The sequence below is a fragment of the Lactuca virosa genome, chromosome 4 (assembly GCF_052849685.1).
Source record: "Lactuca virosa cultivar CGN04683 chromosome 4, Lactuca_virosa_CGN04683_v6, whole genome shotgun sequence".
Taxonomy (NCBI): Eukaryota; Viridiplantae; Streptophyta; class Magnoliopsida; order Asterales; family Asteraceae; genus Lactuca; species Lactuca virosa.
The window spans coordinates 185,613,376-185,629,165 of record NC_136429.1 but is presented as its reverse complement, the minus strand read 5'-3'; the positions used below and the strand labels follow the sequence as shown (position 1 = coordinate 185,629,165).

Genomic DNA, 15,790 nt, shown 5'->3' with positions numbered 1-15,790 from the left:
TTGGAGTAGCAGGCTACATTACCCCATCTTGGCTCGATTCAAGCCCAAGGCCCAAACCAAAGGCCCAAAAGTCAAACTAGGTATCAAAGCCCAACATATGGCCCAATTTTCCAAATTGGGCCCAAACCTTTACAAGGTCTTACCATGAGGCCCAACCATTTAGTCCAGTCCAACATTCAACATTCTAATGGCCTAATATCACATAATCATAAAGGCCCAAACTATGGCCCATATATGGCCTAATTTTCCAAATTGGGCCCAAACCCTCATATGGGCCTTATCCTAAGCCCATCAACATATTCCAGTCCATATGATTATTCTTGGATGGCCCACCAATAACCCAGTCATCAAGGCCCAACAATAAACCCAAGTGAAATTAGAGTTTCACATAAAATGACAATTAGGGTTAAGTATTTCTCACTTAACCCACTAGGACTTAACCCATTAATGATTTAATCCATTAAGCCCATCACTCTACTAGTTAAGTAATATGGTGTAAGTGGGTGTGATTCACAATTCCATTCTAATGGCCCAAATGTGGGTCCCGATAAGTCCAAGCCCATAATTCCAAAATTAGGGTTTTCTGAACCCTAATTAGGGTTTTCATCCCCATCTCAACCCAATAGGCCCAATATCAAGTCCTTAGGTCAATAAGGGCTCATTAGGACCATTAGTCACATCTTTGGGCTTTTAGGTCCATTAAGCTTCATTGGGCCCATTAGGGTTTATTAGGCCTAATAGGCTTCATTGGGCCCATTAGGGTTTTAGTCCCTTGACCAAACATTCCAAACGAGTCACAATCCAAACAAGGCACACCGCCGCCCGACACGGCGGCCGGTGGCGGCAGCCACCACCTCACGGTGGTGGTTAGGGTTTCTTTTTCATTATTACATCTTTCTAGTTACATTTTACAGTGCTAAACCCCAATAATCACACACACACACTAATACAAATACATATACACAACAACCTAGTGGTGGTCGGCGGCGGCACGTGGTGGCAGCCACCATGGCTGGAGGCCATAGTGGTTTTCTTCTCCATTTTCCGGCCAGCAAAACACATATACATACACTTCATGCGACAATATACACTCCAGCCACCCACATGGTGACTCACGGCGGCGTCAGCAATGGTTTTGGGATGGCAGCCACCACCTCTCGGTGGTGGCGGTGATTTCTTTGGTTCCTAGTCAAGCAACAACACACCCTGACAAGCCTTTCCCGGAATCTGGACGTAACCACCCCCGGTGGTGCACGGTGACAGCAGCAGCAGTTCAAGCGGCCACAACGGTGGCTATCGGCGGCGGCTAACAGGAGGAGAGGAGGTGGCGACTTCCACCGAAAACAGCAGCAATAACTTCGTCTTCAGGGGCGACGCATCGGCAGAAGACGAAGAGAAGTGCGATGGTCGCGAACGAAAGCAGCAACGACGGAAGACAGAAGAAGATGGTGACGGAGGAGGGTGGCAGTGGACATCACGAACCTCATCGGTGGTCTTCAACGGAATGAATGCAGCGACGGTTCTCATACGCTTCCAGCAACAGCGACGAGCTGGCGCTATCGACGGCTGGGTTACTATGGCGGAGGGAGGATAGGGTGTAAGGTGGCGGCGGCTGGAGGCTTGGAAGTATAAGGAGGGTGAGACGGCGGCTGCAACATAGGTTGCATTAGGGTTAGGGTATGGACGGTTATATACCCGGTGCTACTAAACATCTCACCATAACGACATAAACAGTCCTTCCTCATGACATTTTCTTTCAAAATAAGCCCAATATTTACCATTTAAACCCTCATCATCAAAATCCATTACATTTTAGGTACAATAATTACCTAACAGCTCTCCACCTTGAGAATCTTTGCAAAACTAATCCAATATTTACCTTTTTTACCCCTGATTCCATAAATCTTTACAATATAAATCCAGAATTTACATTTTATCCCTTGCTTCCATAATTCCTTTCATATTGAGTCCTAACTGTTACCAAGCAGCCCCTGTCTTCAATATTACTTACAAATTAAGTCCGGATTTTACACTTTAATCCCCGCCTTCTAAAATTATGACAGTTAACTCCTCGAGACCAACACCTTACTATATAATTATAAATTTAGGGCTACTATTCATTCATTAATTTGTCTATTTATTTAATAAATAAACAGGGTGTTACACTTAGCAAGGCTGGACATGTCTAAAACTCATGAACTTTAATCCTCTAATCACAAAGGTCCACATATCTCATGCATGGAGAGATCTTGACGACCAAGATCTCATTTTTATGAACCCAAACGTCTAAAAACGCCTATAAGGACAGGAGCTATGCTCCGGAGTTCAACAAACTCCTAAAGCTTCAAGCTTGGGACATAAAACCCTAGAAATGGACCAAAACATGAACTATTCAAAACAATAAGAAAGCTTCGAGCTTGATACCTATGGATGATGCACCAATCACAAAAAAACTCAGATCCAAGAGCTTGGACACCAAATCTCCTTCCTTCAAATCTCCTTCTTTACAAAAGAACTCCACAAGAGCACCCAATAAGCCAAAAATACTCACACAAGCTATGGAAGCGGGATTTAGGGTTTGAGGGGAGTTGGAGGCTGGAAATGGTGGCTGGAAATGAGGCCATCTTGTTCCGTAAATAGGGGCACACAAGTCATTAGGGTTTACACTCTGAGCCTAGTACGCCCAACGTACCCTCTGGTACGCCCATCGTACTAGGTGGCCTCCGCGTTCATGCTACGCACTTGAGTACGTTGAGCATACACATGCGTACACCCATTGTACTCAATTGCTACCTTTTCTCAATTAAGGACTAGTTTTGACAAATGCAATAAAATTTATGGTCATCGATGCATACCTTATCTCAGGATGTTACAATTTTTGTATGGTAGAGTATATTCGAACAATTAAAGCTTATTACTGAATTTTGTTGAACGGTGTGGTAAGCTTATATAGTTGAAACTATAGTTGACTATGGTTAATGTAATAGTTGGTTATTAGAGGGTTATAAAGTAAGATTGTGTATGTGAATATTATTAAATAACGAGTTAGTAATTGTTAACTAAAAGACTAAGTTTGTATAGCTAAAAGGTACAGGTTGTTATTGTTGAACAATATGGTAAGCTTTTATAGTTGAAAACCATATTTGATAATTATCGAATAAAAATGGTAGCCTTTATGGCTAAAATATCATCTATAACACGTCATTTCAGATTCGTGGCTTGACATTTGATCTTCATCAAGATGGTTGGACTTTTATGGATTTTTGACTGGCTCGCGGAACGGTTGTTTGGTGTTTGTGGTGTGATTACATTGATTAAATAAAGACTACGATTTCTTGGTGACCATGGCGTGATACAGGTATGGACCACGACGCGATGGTAGCCAAAACCCAAAACCCTAGGACTCGGGCCTTGGGCCCTATTTAAAGAATGTAAGGATTAGGGTTTGCTTATTTTGCAACCTTTAGCTCCCAAAACGAAACCCTAGGTCTATCCCCCTCTAGTCCTTGTGTTTTTAGTGTTTTGATTAGTGAAGCCTGTGTTGGTAGAAGGTGGTTCTTGTGGTCTTGAAGTCTTGTTCCAACATTCTCATCATGCTCCTAGAGCTATTTGAGGTATAAAGTCTCAAACTTGCCTATTAGATTCTTAGATCTTGGTATGCCAGTCTGGTACTCCAGGACAAGTCTCAAACTTGAGGATTAAGAACTCCAAAACAATATTTTTAGATTTAATGACTTCTAGACTTATTGGTTGGCAGAAAAATGCATATGCATGCTTCTCATTCAAACTCGATCATTAGATTCTTAGATCTTGGTTTTATGCAAGTCTCAAACACCAGGACAAGTCTCAAAATTGAGGATTGAGAACTCCAAAACAATATTATGAGATTTAATGACTTCCGAACTTGTTGGTTGGCAGAAAAATGCATATGCATGCTTCTCATTTAATTTATGCTTGGAGATTTGTCCCTTTTGTCGTTAGGGTTTAAGATCTTGACTTATTGAATGGAAGAAATAGATAAAGTTGGAAAACTTATCAATGCAAAGGGTAAATCGATCTAGATTTGAGCTTTAAAGCTTTGGATTTAAGGGTTAAGAGCTTAATGGAATAAGCCGGTAGAGACGTTCATCGCGATGGGGTGGGGTACTGGCCACGACATGGTGGACTGTGAGTTCGTGTTTGTTTTTTCCTTTAATGACCACGATGTGGCCAAGGGGATTGGTCGCAGTGTGTGATCGGTGTTGACTTTGACCGTTGACATTTTAACTAGTTTGATTTTTGGTCAAACTTGGGAGGTTTTGAGCAATAGTCTGAGGTTTAGCTTGTGATTGATTTAAGCGGTTCGTGTAGTCAGATTCAGTTCTTGACTCAGGTGAATCTGCAATTCAAGTATGCGAGGTTTTGGTTTAGGTTTACTGCTTCATAAGTAAAGGAATGTAGGCTACCATTGAAGTGCTCATGTTTAGGAAGTTTCCTCATTACGTTTCTCAAGGATCCATTGGAGTCATGATCTGAAGGAATTCAAGAATTGGTCAATGATGGGCGATTGTTGATATATTGATCAGTTTTAGAGTTCAGTATGTGTATTTTCGCATAAGCTCCGTTCAGTAGTGTGAGGGATCATTGGGTTTAGTTTGTCAATCCATTTTCGATTATTGGTTATCTCGTTCATCGTCAACAGCTGAGGTTGTTCGAAGGTTTCTAGTTGTATCATGTTAAAGGTGCAATTGATGCGCCAATCTTTTCGTCAAGTTGTGTGAAGTGTATATCTTGGTTTCTGGGTATGTGTACCCTTAGTTTTTTGGTTGTGGAACTATTGCTCCTAGCAGGATCGATTTTGGTAGCCATCCTTGGTTATTAGAAGTTCGGATGTCAGAGCGGTGTTGTTCAATTTTCCCGGTGTGACATCGAGTCTACACGGAGTTCAGTTTGGGATTTCACATCTACAGGGTTGGTATTTAGGGTCGATTCGGTTGTGGTTCTAAAAGTATTTCGGGATTATTTTGGAAGTTTTATCGGGTTAGTTGCGCATTGGTGGGATCTGTTCAGTTTCATTTAAGATGTGGGATCTTGTTTCAGTTGTTTAGGATAACCTATTGACTCATGTTCAAATTCTGGCACTACTCAGCCCTTGTGGCCATGGAGGTTCGTCTGCAGTGACTCCAGGGCATGAGGCAAAACCTCATATTTTCAACGGGGGATTAGTCGGTGCGCGAAAGCTGGCCCGGAAACCCTCGTTAGGGAAGTTCTCTTTCCAAAAAAAAAAAAAAAAGAGATGATTATAGTGTAAAAATGTTTATAAAATATACGAGTAGGTAAAATTTGATTATTCTATTTTAGTTTTTTTGGTTAAAAGGGTCAAACGGTCGCACATGACCGTTACTTTCTTCACTCTCTCGTTTATGTCCGTAACGCCACGCAACTGTTACATGTATATGAGCCAATGTTCGGACGTACGTAAATAAACTATGAAGGTACAACCTCACCTTAACGCCTGATCTTACACGGCCATGCCCACAAATAACTAAAAGAAGTGCATGTTTTTTTTTTCTAATTTTAATTAAAAGTCTTACTAGTGGATAATTAGATATCCAATAAATAAAAATGAAGACACCGTTTGTAAATTGTAAGTCAAGAGTCTTTTATACATTTGTTTTTTTAAGGAATGCTTAATAACGTGTTCGTTTGTATATAAGATAATAAATCATTATTATAATTTATAACTTGTGATATTGTTTTTTCTTTAGAACTGCAAAATATATTAAACTTGTGTTATTGTTGAACGGGGATCAGGTTTGTTGACTTGGCACTAAAAGGTAGGCCAATGGAAGGTGGTGGGTGAGTTGGTGAAGTCTCCATTTATAAATACTCCATTCCATCTCTTCAAACTTCCATACCCCTTCCCTCATTCAATCTCTCTCTCTCTCTCTCTCTCTCTCTCTCTCTCTCTCTCTCTCTCTCTCTCTCTCCTCTCACACACACAAACACACCAATCACAATGTCTCCGGCATCTGCCCAAGTAATCTGTGTCACCGGCGCCGGCGGATTCATCGCCTCATGGATGGTCAAATTGCTCTTGGAGAAAGGTTATATTGTCAGAGGAACTGTTAGGAATCCAGGTGGTTACAATTTCCAATCCACTTGTATTTTTCAAAACGAGTTTTGTTTTTTCTGTTGTAAATTGCTTAGTTGTGGTTTTCTGTTTATTGCTGTTTGTAGATGATGCGAAGAATAATCATTTGAGAGAGCTTGAAGGAGCGAAGGAGAGATTAACTCTATTCAAAGCTGATCTTCTCGATTTTGAAAGCTTGCGTGAAGCCATTAATGGCTGTGATGGTGTTTTCCACACTGCTTCTCCCGTCACCGATGATCCTGTATGTATTCGATCCAATGATGAAAACAGTAGAAAGTAGAGAATCGTTAATGAAAAAAACGGATCCGATACTAGTTAATTGTGTGTTTATATATACTGATTGAATCGACTTTGACAGGAACAAATGGTGGAGCCGGCGGTTATTGGAACAAGGAATATAATAGTGGCGGCGGCTGAAGCTAAAGTCCGGCGAGTGGTGTTCACGTCGTCGATCGGAGCAGTGTACATGGATCCTAATCGTAGTCCTGATGATATTGTTGATGAAAGCTGCTGGAGTGATCTCGAATTCTGCAAAAACACCAAGGTTTGTTCTCTCACAATTTATGAAATTACATTGACAAAATTGTTCTCTTCAAAGTTCAAAGGGTTCCTAATTTTTCCGGCGACATTGACAAATTGTTTACCTTTTCCCATTATCTGGTATGACTTGTTCATCGTTCCAGAACAACCGGAATTAATGATTTTAAATTCACTGTTCATGAATTAGAACTTAAGCCATCAAAAATTGCATTTAATGTATCAATCAGTTTTTAAGTTTGCTATTAATTAGAGAATCAAATCATGATGGATTTTTGCAATTCCACGTCACTGTGTTTGTGGGTTCTACATACTTTACTATATTTTATTTTTTTCAAATATCTTATGTATGTAAAACATTTTTTTTTTCTGACATATTTAAATATCTATAAATAAGAATAGACAAAATAAATATTTTTAAAGAAAAAGAATGAAGAAAAGTTTGTTGTAGAGGAGTAGTTATTTACACTGGAGAAAAAGGAGGTGTAGTGGTGCACCCACCAACTATAACCTTTATGAACTAAATAATATTTTCTCTATTTTTGTCATTCAAAAATTAAATTTAAAAATTAAAAAATGGAGTAAATATTGGTACACATTTGCATACGTATAACTTATGTGTGCATGACCATTTTCTTTTTGCATAATCCACTTGTATGTTGCGCATACATATATGCACAAGTATATATATTTTTAGTATTATTGTTCTAATATGTCATGTTGCTAAAATGAAAATTATATTCTCGTCAATAGTAAAATAAAAAGTTATAATGAATGTAAAGAAGAACATACACAATAATAAGTTAATTACATTCTATATTGTAAAAAGATTTTTTGGTTGAACATGAATATAAAGGATATAATGTGTCTTTCAAGTTAAAAATTCTTGATCATAGATAGGAACAAAGGAAAGAAACAAAATGCGAGTATGTATCTAAACGAGTAATATGTTGGTGAGAAATGTACATTTTTGGCATCAAAACATGAATTGTTTCTTTTGAACTTACTTTTGACTTATGAAGTAAAAATAAATGAATTTTAAATATTTTAAATATTATTTGTTACAACAGAACTGGTATTGCTATGGAAAGGCGGTAGCAGAGCAGGCAGCATGGGACGAAGCTAAGGCCCGAGGTGTTGACTTAGTAGCATTGAACCCAGTGTTGGTGCTGGGACCGCTATTGCAACCCACAGTCAACGCCAGTATTATTCATATCCTAAAGTACCTCACAGGGTCCGCAAAAACATACGCTAATTCAGTACAAGCATATGTACACGTACGAGATGTCGCATTGGCTCACATTTTACTCTTTGAGACCCCCTCAGCTAATGGTCGATATCTATGTGCTGAAAGTGTTCTTCATCGTGGTGAAGTTGTCGAAATTTTGGCCAAGTTTTTCCCTGAATACCCCATTCCAACTAAGTAAGTCCCCCTTTCCTATTTCCTATTAAAAAAAAATAATATAGTTATAACATTTTAGTGAATTTATATACTAAATTATAAACATGATTGTTGGAAAACAATGTTTGACCTTATGACTAATTAGTCCAAGTTTTCACCAACAAAACAAACCCCGATTATGAAAAACTAATAATAATAATAAGAATTTAGTGGCCAAGATGAACTCTCACCAACTCCAAATATCCTTATCAACACTATCGTGGTTCCTTGTCTTTGGTGGCTTTTTATGGATGTGGCCTACACACCAACTACAACTCATGTGCTCTAAAAAAGCTATTAGGTGTGTGTTATTCTTATAGGATGGGTATTAATTATTATAAATATTAATTGCAACCTTAGATAAATTAGGTAGGTTATTTCCCACCAACACGTGTTGAAAATTATTATTGATATTTTTTTTTTTTTACTAAACAATATATAATTTTTAAATCTTTGTAGGTGTTCTGATGAGATAAAGCCAAGGGCAAAACCGTACAAATTCTCAAACCAAAAGCTGAAAGATTTGGGTTTAGAGTTTACGCCGGTGAAACAGGCGTTATACGACACCGTTAAGAGCTTACAGGAAAAAGGTCATCTCCCAGTGCAACCAACTACCACCGAGGATCAAATCCGTATCCAGTCATAATAGTATTAATTGCAATTTACAAAAATCTCCCTAAGCAAACAAAATATTCGCATGTCATCGTTTACTTATTATGTTTTATCTGTAACACATCCTCAGTTGTCAATGTAAAGTGAAACGCGCGAGGAGTTATAAAGTTAAATATGAATATGGAATTAAGTTTGTAATCATAATATAATAGCTTGTGATTAATTTATTTATATGTATCGAACATGTTAGAGGTGTAAAAAAGTCAAGTTGCATCATCATCTTGATCTTGATTATGATTATGATGAGTGTTTCTAGTATGAGGAAGTTGCATGCTAGCTATGTCTTCTCTTGGTTGACCATATGCAGAAGCAGAAGCATTACGTTGTTCGGGAGTTTTAAGTGCAAGAAGATGTGATGACTCTCTGTTTTTACGCACCACTAAATACCCAATTCCAGCTAAATAAATTAAAAGACCTGAAAACCCTAAAAACCCACTGAAGATTTTTCCCACTAGTGGTAGGTGTCCATGAACAAGTAAGGAAATGAGATGGTCCACTAGAAAGTATATGTTTATTCCCATAATTAGTGACCCGATCACCCAAGTGATTGCCGAAATCTGAAATTATATAAAGTAAAATTTATGTTATTTTTTTTATGATGAGAATTAATTATTGTTGGTGTAAAAATGGAAATGTAAGCTTACAATCTTTGAGTTGGCATATGATCCCATTTTTGTTTCGCTACTTGTGAATTTGAGAAGAGGGACGAGAGCAAACGGTAGTTCAAAAGATAATATCATCTGCCACACATTAATTATTACTATTAATATTATTATTATTATTATTATTATTATAAAATAATATATTTTTCTATATTTATCAATTTAATGTAATTTTGTGATTAATCATTTAACAACCGATGCTATTCAATCATACCAAAGAGATAAAGTTCAAAAGCTACTAACCGATGCTATGATAATCAATCTCCCAGCTCCAGCCGAGCCGCCTATGAGAGCCACAATTAGACTCGGCACAATAGCTAAACACCTGGTCAACAAGTTTCTAAGCCATGGCTTCATTCGTAGCTCAAGAAACCCCTACAACCATATCATACCATATTATAATTATACACAAATACATTTTTTTTTTTGAAAATTTATATAAACAAAAAAATAAAAAAAATAAACCTGCATAACGTATTGACCCGCGTATGTTCCAGTTATTGTAGAGCTTTGACCTGATGCCAGCAAGGCAATTGCAAAAAATTTTGAGCTCCATTTGCCTAGAACATTCTGTAAATAAATATTATAACAACTGTCAATATACAGAATGAAAAAGAAAAAGAAAATCCCATAAATAAAATATCATTTAGAATAAAATTACTACTTACTTTAAGCAAAAAAGAAGCTTTATTCAAGTCCAAATCTTGACAACTTTTTTTATCATCTGGATTTAAATTTGAAGAACTGCAAACTGAACCGCTTACAGATATAACCGATATATTTATAAGGAAGGCCACAGCAAGGGCTATCCCACTTTCTATCAAGTAAAATCTACAAGCTTCCTGTAAACGTAAGTTTTATTTAAACATTTCTTTAATAATGAATAACGATTTTTAATAAAATGAAGTTGAAAAAAGATTTGAAAGAATGATTTTAGAAGATGGGAAAAGTTTACCTTAATCCCACTAACTGATCGGGGTATTTTCCTAGAAAGTACAAGAGCCGAATGGAGGAAAAGATTGTGCCTGTATACATTATTTAATCGTAATTAGTTAATTACTAAATTATTTTATTTACAAAATTAAATAACAAAAAAAAAAAAAAAAAAAAACTTACGGCATAACCATAGCACCAAGGAGTGAAATTGCAAGACCAGTAGAACCACTGCCTTTAAGTTGAGGAACAAACATTCCATACAACACTTCTGAGGCTTTTGGTTTTGAAATCCCAAGCTCAACAAGAAAACATGCAGCTATTGTCAACACCAAGAAAGTAATCAAGAACTCAAGTTTCCTCACCTATAAAAAAACATCTCATTTTATTAAAAATATAATCCAACCTAATCATGTTTAAAATAAATAGAGTAATTAAGTTAAGTAGTAAGTACCCCATATTGTTGTAGTGCTAGTAGACCCAAAGTGCTAAAACCTGTGAGGAGTACACCACACCATACTGGAATATGGAACAACATATTCAAAGCAAATGCTGTGCCAATTACTGTAACATAAAATGAATGAGTTTTGAATAATTTAACTAATAAGAATAAAAAAAATAAAAAAAGTTGTAAATTTGTAATACCTTCAGGAATATCACATGCGACAATGGAGATTTCAGCAAGAATCCACAAGATATAATTGGTTCCCTTCTCATACTCATTCTTGCAATGCTCAGCTAAATGCTTTCCTAGAGGATAATACAAAATATGGATATAATTTCAAAGGGGAAAGATAAGATAGATTAAAAATTGGAAAAGGGTAAAAATGGAATACCTGTTACAACCCCTAAGTTTGCTGCTAAGGATTGGATGACAAGTGCAGCACATGAAGCTACCAATATAATCCAAAGTAACTGGAAACAAAAAGGATGAAGGATTGATGTGAGTTTGATAATAAGAGAAATGAAATTTTTATGCAAAGATTTTATAAACTTGAGTAAGGACAATATATAATATAAGCACCTCATACTTGTATTGAGCTCCTGATTGTAAATCAGTTTCAACTGCAAGAATATGAAATTAAGATCAGATGTGCCCTCTACATAGTATCATACAAAAGATGTATCATAATTCATACAGTTTCCAGGATCGATGTATGCAATGGAAACAAGAAACCCAGGGCCCATGTATGCGAATAGGTTTTTCCAGCTTGTTTTCTGCATATGCAAAACAATTGAATCTCATTTTTCAATGATAAAGTTCCACTTGAAAATAAAAAATTTAGCAGCTCAAATTTGATATCAGATGATATGCTTGAGATAAAATAATAATTTACTAGAAAGTCATCAATATAGTCAGATTAGAATCATATAAGGTGAAAAGAGGAGGCATATTATGTATTTAATTCTTGATTAACTCCACTATTATGGAAAAAGGTTGGAATAAATTCACAAAGTTTAATATTCATTATCACTAGATCAGAAAAGCTTGCTTAAAGTATACTTCTAATCCTTCACACGGATTAACAAAAATTAAGGAATAAATCATTTCAATCAAAAGCCATTAGATTCAAATTTGGAATCGAAACGCTAGCTAATGAGTAATAAGTACACGAAATCTCAAATTAAACAATTGACATTTGTCGTAAACCTAAAATCGTGTATACAGAAAAGCTAGAACATAAATTCAAAGAGAGAAATATAAGATTCCTAAATCGATAACAAAATCGTAACAACGATCATATTAAAAAAAAGATCAAAAGAAAAAAAAATAAAAAAAAGCTTACATCAGGAACAACAATCTGATTAGGATCAGAACTCTTAATTAGCGGCGCATTAGTCATGAACTGCGATTGCTGAGAAGACGTCATCGCGGCCAGCTTTTCCCTGTTTTACTCTGTTCTAATTACACCGCCAATATCAAACGCCTTCCAGACACTGAATTCATAAAAAAACACAGAGAAACCATGAATTCAAACATCAAATTCAACCATCAACCATGCAATGTGCTGCAATGAGAAAATGCACACAAAACTATATGTAGAAGTAGAATACGAGTTCAGATCTAAAATCAATTAACAGAAAACAAAAATGATTCGTAAAAACTAAAATTTATATACAAGAGTGCCCAAACAACAACTTCAGTAAACAAGATCAGGTATCAAGATAAGCTTATTTGCAGTGATTGTGTGTGCGTATGTGCAGTTTCGACAGTAGGAAACCTTATTTGCAGGTCGAAGAACGGAAGAAGATATGATGTGATTGAGGATTGAAGAAGGCTGATGCATGTATCGTTTACAGATTGAAGAAGCTTCCTGCTGCTGATCTTCCTCGCCGTTTTCCGACTTGAATGCCTACTTCAAATCGCTCGTCCCTTTTATATAGTAGTTGCTTAGCAAGTTAGCAACAGTGCTCTTTTATCACTTGCACATTCCACCCCTTCCACATTTTATTTTGTGTGATTCCAGTCCCGCTTTTCGAGATTGTTTTGATTTTGGTTACAAATTTAAAATATCATTATAAATAATACATTTAGCGAGTTTTTTTTTTTTAAATGAATTAAAGGAAATTTTTATAATCTAAAAACTGTTGAAATAGCTTTTTTTTTTGTCATCTTTAAAAAAGTTTACAATTACTTTTATTGAATAATTATATACAAATAAAAATTTAAGTTTTAGTTTTGGTAATCGCACTAGTTTTGCCAAATATATACAAAAACCAATCTTAACTTGTTTTGATATGCTTTACAATTAATAAACTTATCAAATTACTAGAAGCTGTGTATTATTTATAAGCTATAAAGTTAATTGTTATTAACAAGTTTCGTATTGATTACGACAAAACTGATTATCAAAATATATATAATTATTAGTTTTTTATTATTATTCTATTTTTAAGACTTTTCACTTGTTTGCTCACCATTAATAATTATACTAATTTAAAAAGAAGATCATCAAAACTGTAAATGACTTCACACAAATAAATCACATGTAAATGACTTAAATAGTTGACTGATGAACTAATTATAAGTTCAAAGAAATAAATATCATGTAAACATTATCTTCTTCAATCCTTTTTAAAACTGATTGTTCCATTATAATTATTTATTTTCACCTTTTTTTTTAATTTATACATCTAAACAGCTGCTTAGTTAGTGTTGGGTTTTCCTTTTTTGCTTTATAGAGAGTGGTGTTTAATGTATTGCGTAATGCATTTGACAACATAAGTACAAGAATTAAACTCAAAAGAATTACATCAAAGCAAATGTGGGTGTCATTTTCTTGATGTGAATATAAAATTTAAATCCAATAAAAAAATTGAGGCATATAACTACTCGTTAGTGAACCTTGACATCATCCATACCAAGTGAAAAGTACCATGGCATTAAGAAGGTAGTTGTTGCTATCATTTATGTTTGATTCTCAATTTTAATCCATTCTGAATACAACTTTTCACACTTCTGACATGAAAATCGTCATATGCCAAATTTGTGTCACTTTGTTATGAGCTATACTTGATATTTAACTTCGGTATCTACCCAAAAATTGTTTTGCAACAACCCATATGTGATGATCAAACTGTTAATATGAAACATTCCTAAAAGATAAAGGTTTGTTGTATTTAGATGTACGTTTGTCCGTATATAAACAACCAAATTTCTTTGACTTGATGAGTGCACTTTGCAAAAATGGGCACAAGTTTGGACCACAAGGTAAGCTCACATCGGTCCTTACAAACAGTCACAAGGGGTGGATATGCAAGGCCTAGCGGCCCTCGACCACTAAAAAATTTGTTTTGCAATTCACACCATGATAATTTTCTAAATATATGATTTGCTTTATGTCAAAATATGTATTATATAAAATAATACATATAAGAAAAGATTATACAAATATAGCTCATAGAATATCGATATGAAAACATTCAATCCAAACATATTAAAGGAATACTATTATAAGGGTTTTAGTGTATACTAACTAAATTCTATTGTTTTAAAAACTATGGGTTGTTTAGAAGCAAAAGAACTTACCCCTATGAGTCTAGGGTTGAAAAAAGTGTGTGTGTGTTTGTTGGGAGGGGGGGGGGGGGGGGGGGGGGGCTAAATGTAGAGACAATGTAACTGAGGATAGTGACTTTCTCATGTAATGAATAGAATATGAAGCTCAGGTTGAAATTCATAGCTCAAACTCGATAGTCTAGCTTCGCTACAGAACTATGATATACGACCACCCAAGTATGAAGGAATTCTCTACTTAATTAAGGAAGGTGTCAGAGACAGGGGATCAAAGCAATGGAAAAGCAAGGGAACGAGGCGACCGGAAGGAGGGTTTGGTGTGGTAGTGAGACCAATAGGGAAACATAATCAATATGGAGTATGTGAAAGATCCATTGACACACAAAGGTAGAAGTCCAGTGTGTATTACATAGCATAGCTACTGAATTCGCAAAGACTCCTTCCTCTTTTAATTTAAGTGAGGAACTTGCTTAAGGGAAAGGGATTACAACCTTCAAATCCCAAGATATATCATATAATATAGCATGATGCCCTAAAGAAGGATTGGAGTTATTTTCCTTCAGTCCATAAAAGCAAGAATCGTGAGACGACAGATGTCGGTCAATAAGGCTAGTATGGCCCTAGTCCTGTAACCATTAGAAAGGACAATGAGAATTCCTAACTAAGAAGTCACTAATTAGAAAAAAAAATGTTCTATTGCAATATAGGCTCTTCGATCTTATGTTTGGTGAGCAAAAGATTTATTGTATCATGGAACTTTCGCCATATACGAATATAAGGGCGGAGGCATACCACTTGCTTGAAGGTAAGGTGGATCCGGTGAGCTATGGGGCTTGATGTGCGGAAAATAATCTAATTAATTAAACTTAATTCTAACTACAAATCTAGTTTAAATTTATAATTCCTAACAAATTAAACTGACTATTAGCACCAAGCAGTATACCTAATCAGATATAGTATTAGTCAAAGTAAGTGTGTTGAACTCAAAGGGAATTTTAGTGTACTAATTAAAATAAATGAAACAAAGTAATTCTAAAATAAGCAAAATACTAAACTTGTCAAACAAATAAATAAATGTACTTTCATTTAAAATTCAAATAAGATTATGATTATATTTAATTCATTCAAGTACAATGGAATTTAATAGACACTAGTTGTGAGACTCATGTATTATATAAGTCAATTTAAAAAATAAAAAAAATATATAAATGTCAAAATATTTGAGAACTTTGAATTTAAAAGAAAATAAGAAAAATAATGAATTATTATGATGTAAATGTTTTTTATTTTTTAAATTTAAACAAATAATTTAAATAGATAAAAGAAATTAAAGAGCTTTAATTTTGGGAATTTTGAAATTAAAATGTTAATTCATTAATGAAATTGATATCCATTTA

The 15,790-nt window shown here is 35.3% G+C and overlaps 2 protein-coding genes across 2 annotated transcripts; one reads left to right on the top strand and one right to left on the bottom strand.

Annotated features, from left to right (window-relative positions):
- The first annotated feature begins 5,887 nt into the window (after positions 1 to 5,887).
- On the top strand, positions 5,888 to 8,954 carry LOC145107826 (cinnamoyl-CoA reductase 1-like). The gene is made up of 5 exons (XM_079044781.1): positions 5,888 to 6,119; positions 6,220 to 6,374; positions 6,492 to 6,677; positions 7,741 to 8,093; positions 8,571 to 8,954. The coding sequence occupies exons 1-5, from the start codon at positions 5,999 to 6,001 to the stop codon at positions 8,755 to 8,757; spliced, it is 1,002 nt and encodes a 333-aa protein (XP_078900907.1). The 5' UTR covers positions 5,888 to 5,998; the 3' UTR covers positions 8,758 to 8,954.
- On the bottom strand, positions 8,884 to 12,743 carry NRAMP6 (NRAMP metal ion transporter 6). Its single transcript, XM_079044780.1, has 14 exons — positions 12,601 to 12,743; positions 12,166 to 12,316; positions 11,518 to 11,596; positions 11,403 to 11,443; positions 11,215 to 11,293; positions 11,024 to 11,128; positions 10,833 to 10,942; positions 10,562 to 10,743; positions 10,401 to 10,470; positions 10,114 to 10,287; positions 9,911 to 10,015; positions 9,689 to 9,820; positions 9,428 to 9,523; positions 8,884 to 9,340 (listed from the first exon to the last, which is right to left on the bottom strand). The coding sequence occupies exons 2-14, from the start codon at positions 12,247 to 12,249 to the stop codon at positions 8,987 to 8,989; spliced, it is 1,611 nt and encodes a 536-aa protein (XP_078900906.1). The 5' UTR covers positions 12,250 to 12,316; positions 12,601 to 12,743; the 3' UTR covers positions 8,884 to 8,986.
- Between the last annotated feature and the right edge of the window lie 3,047 nt (positions 12,744 to 15,790).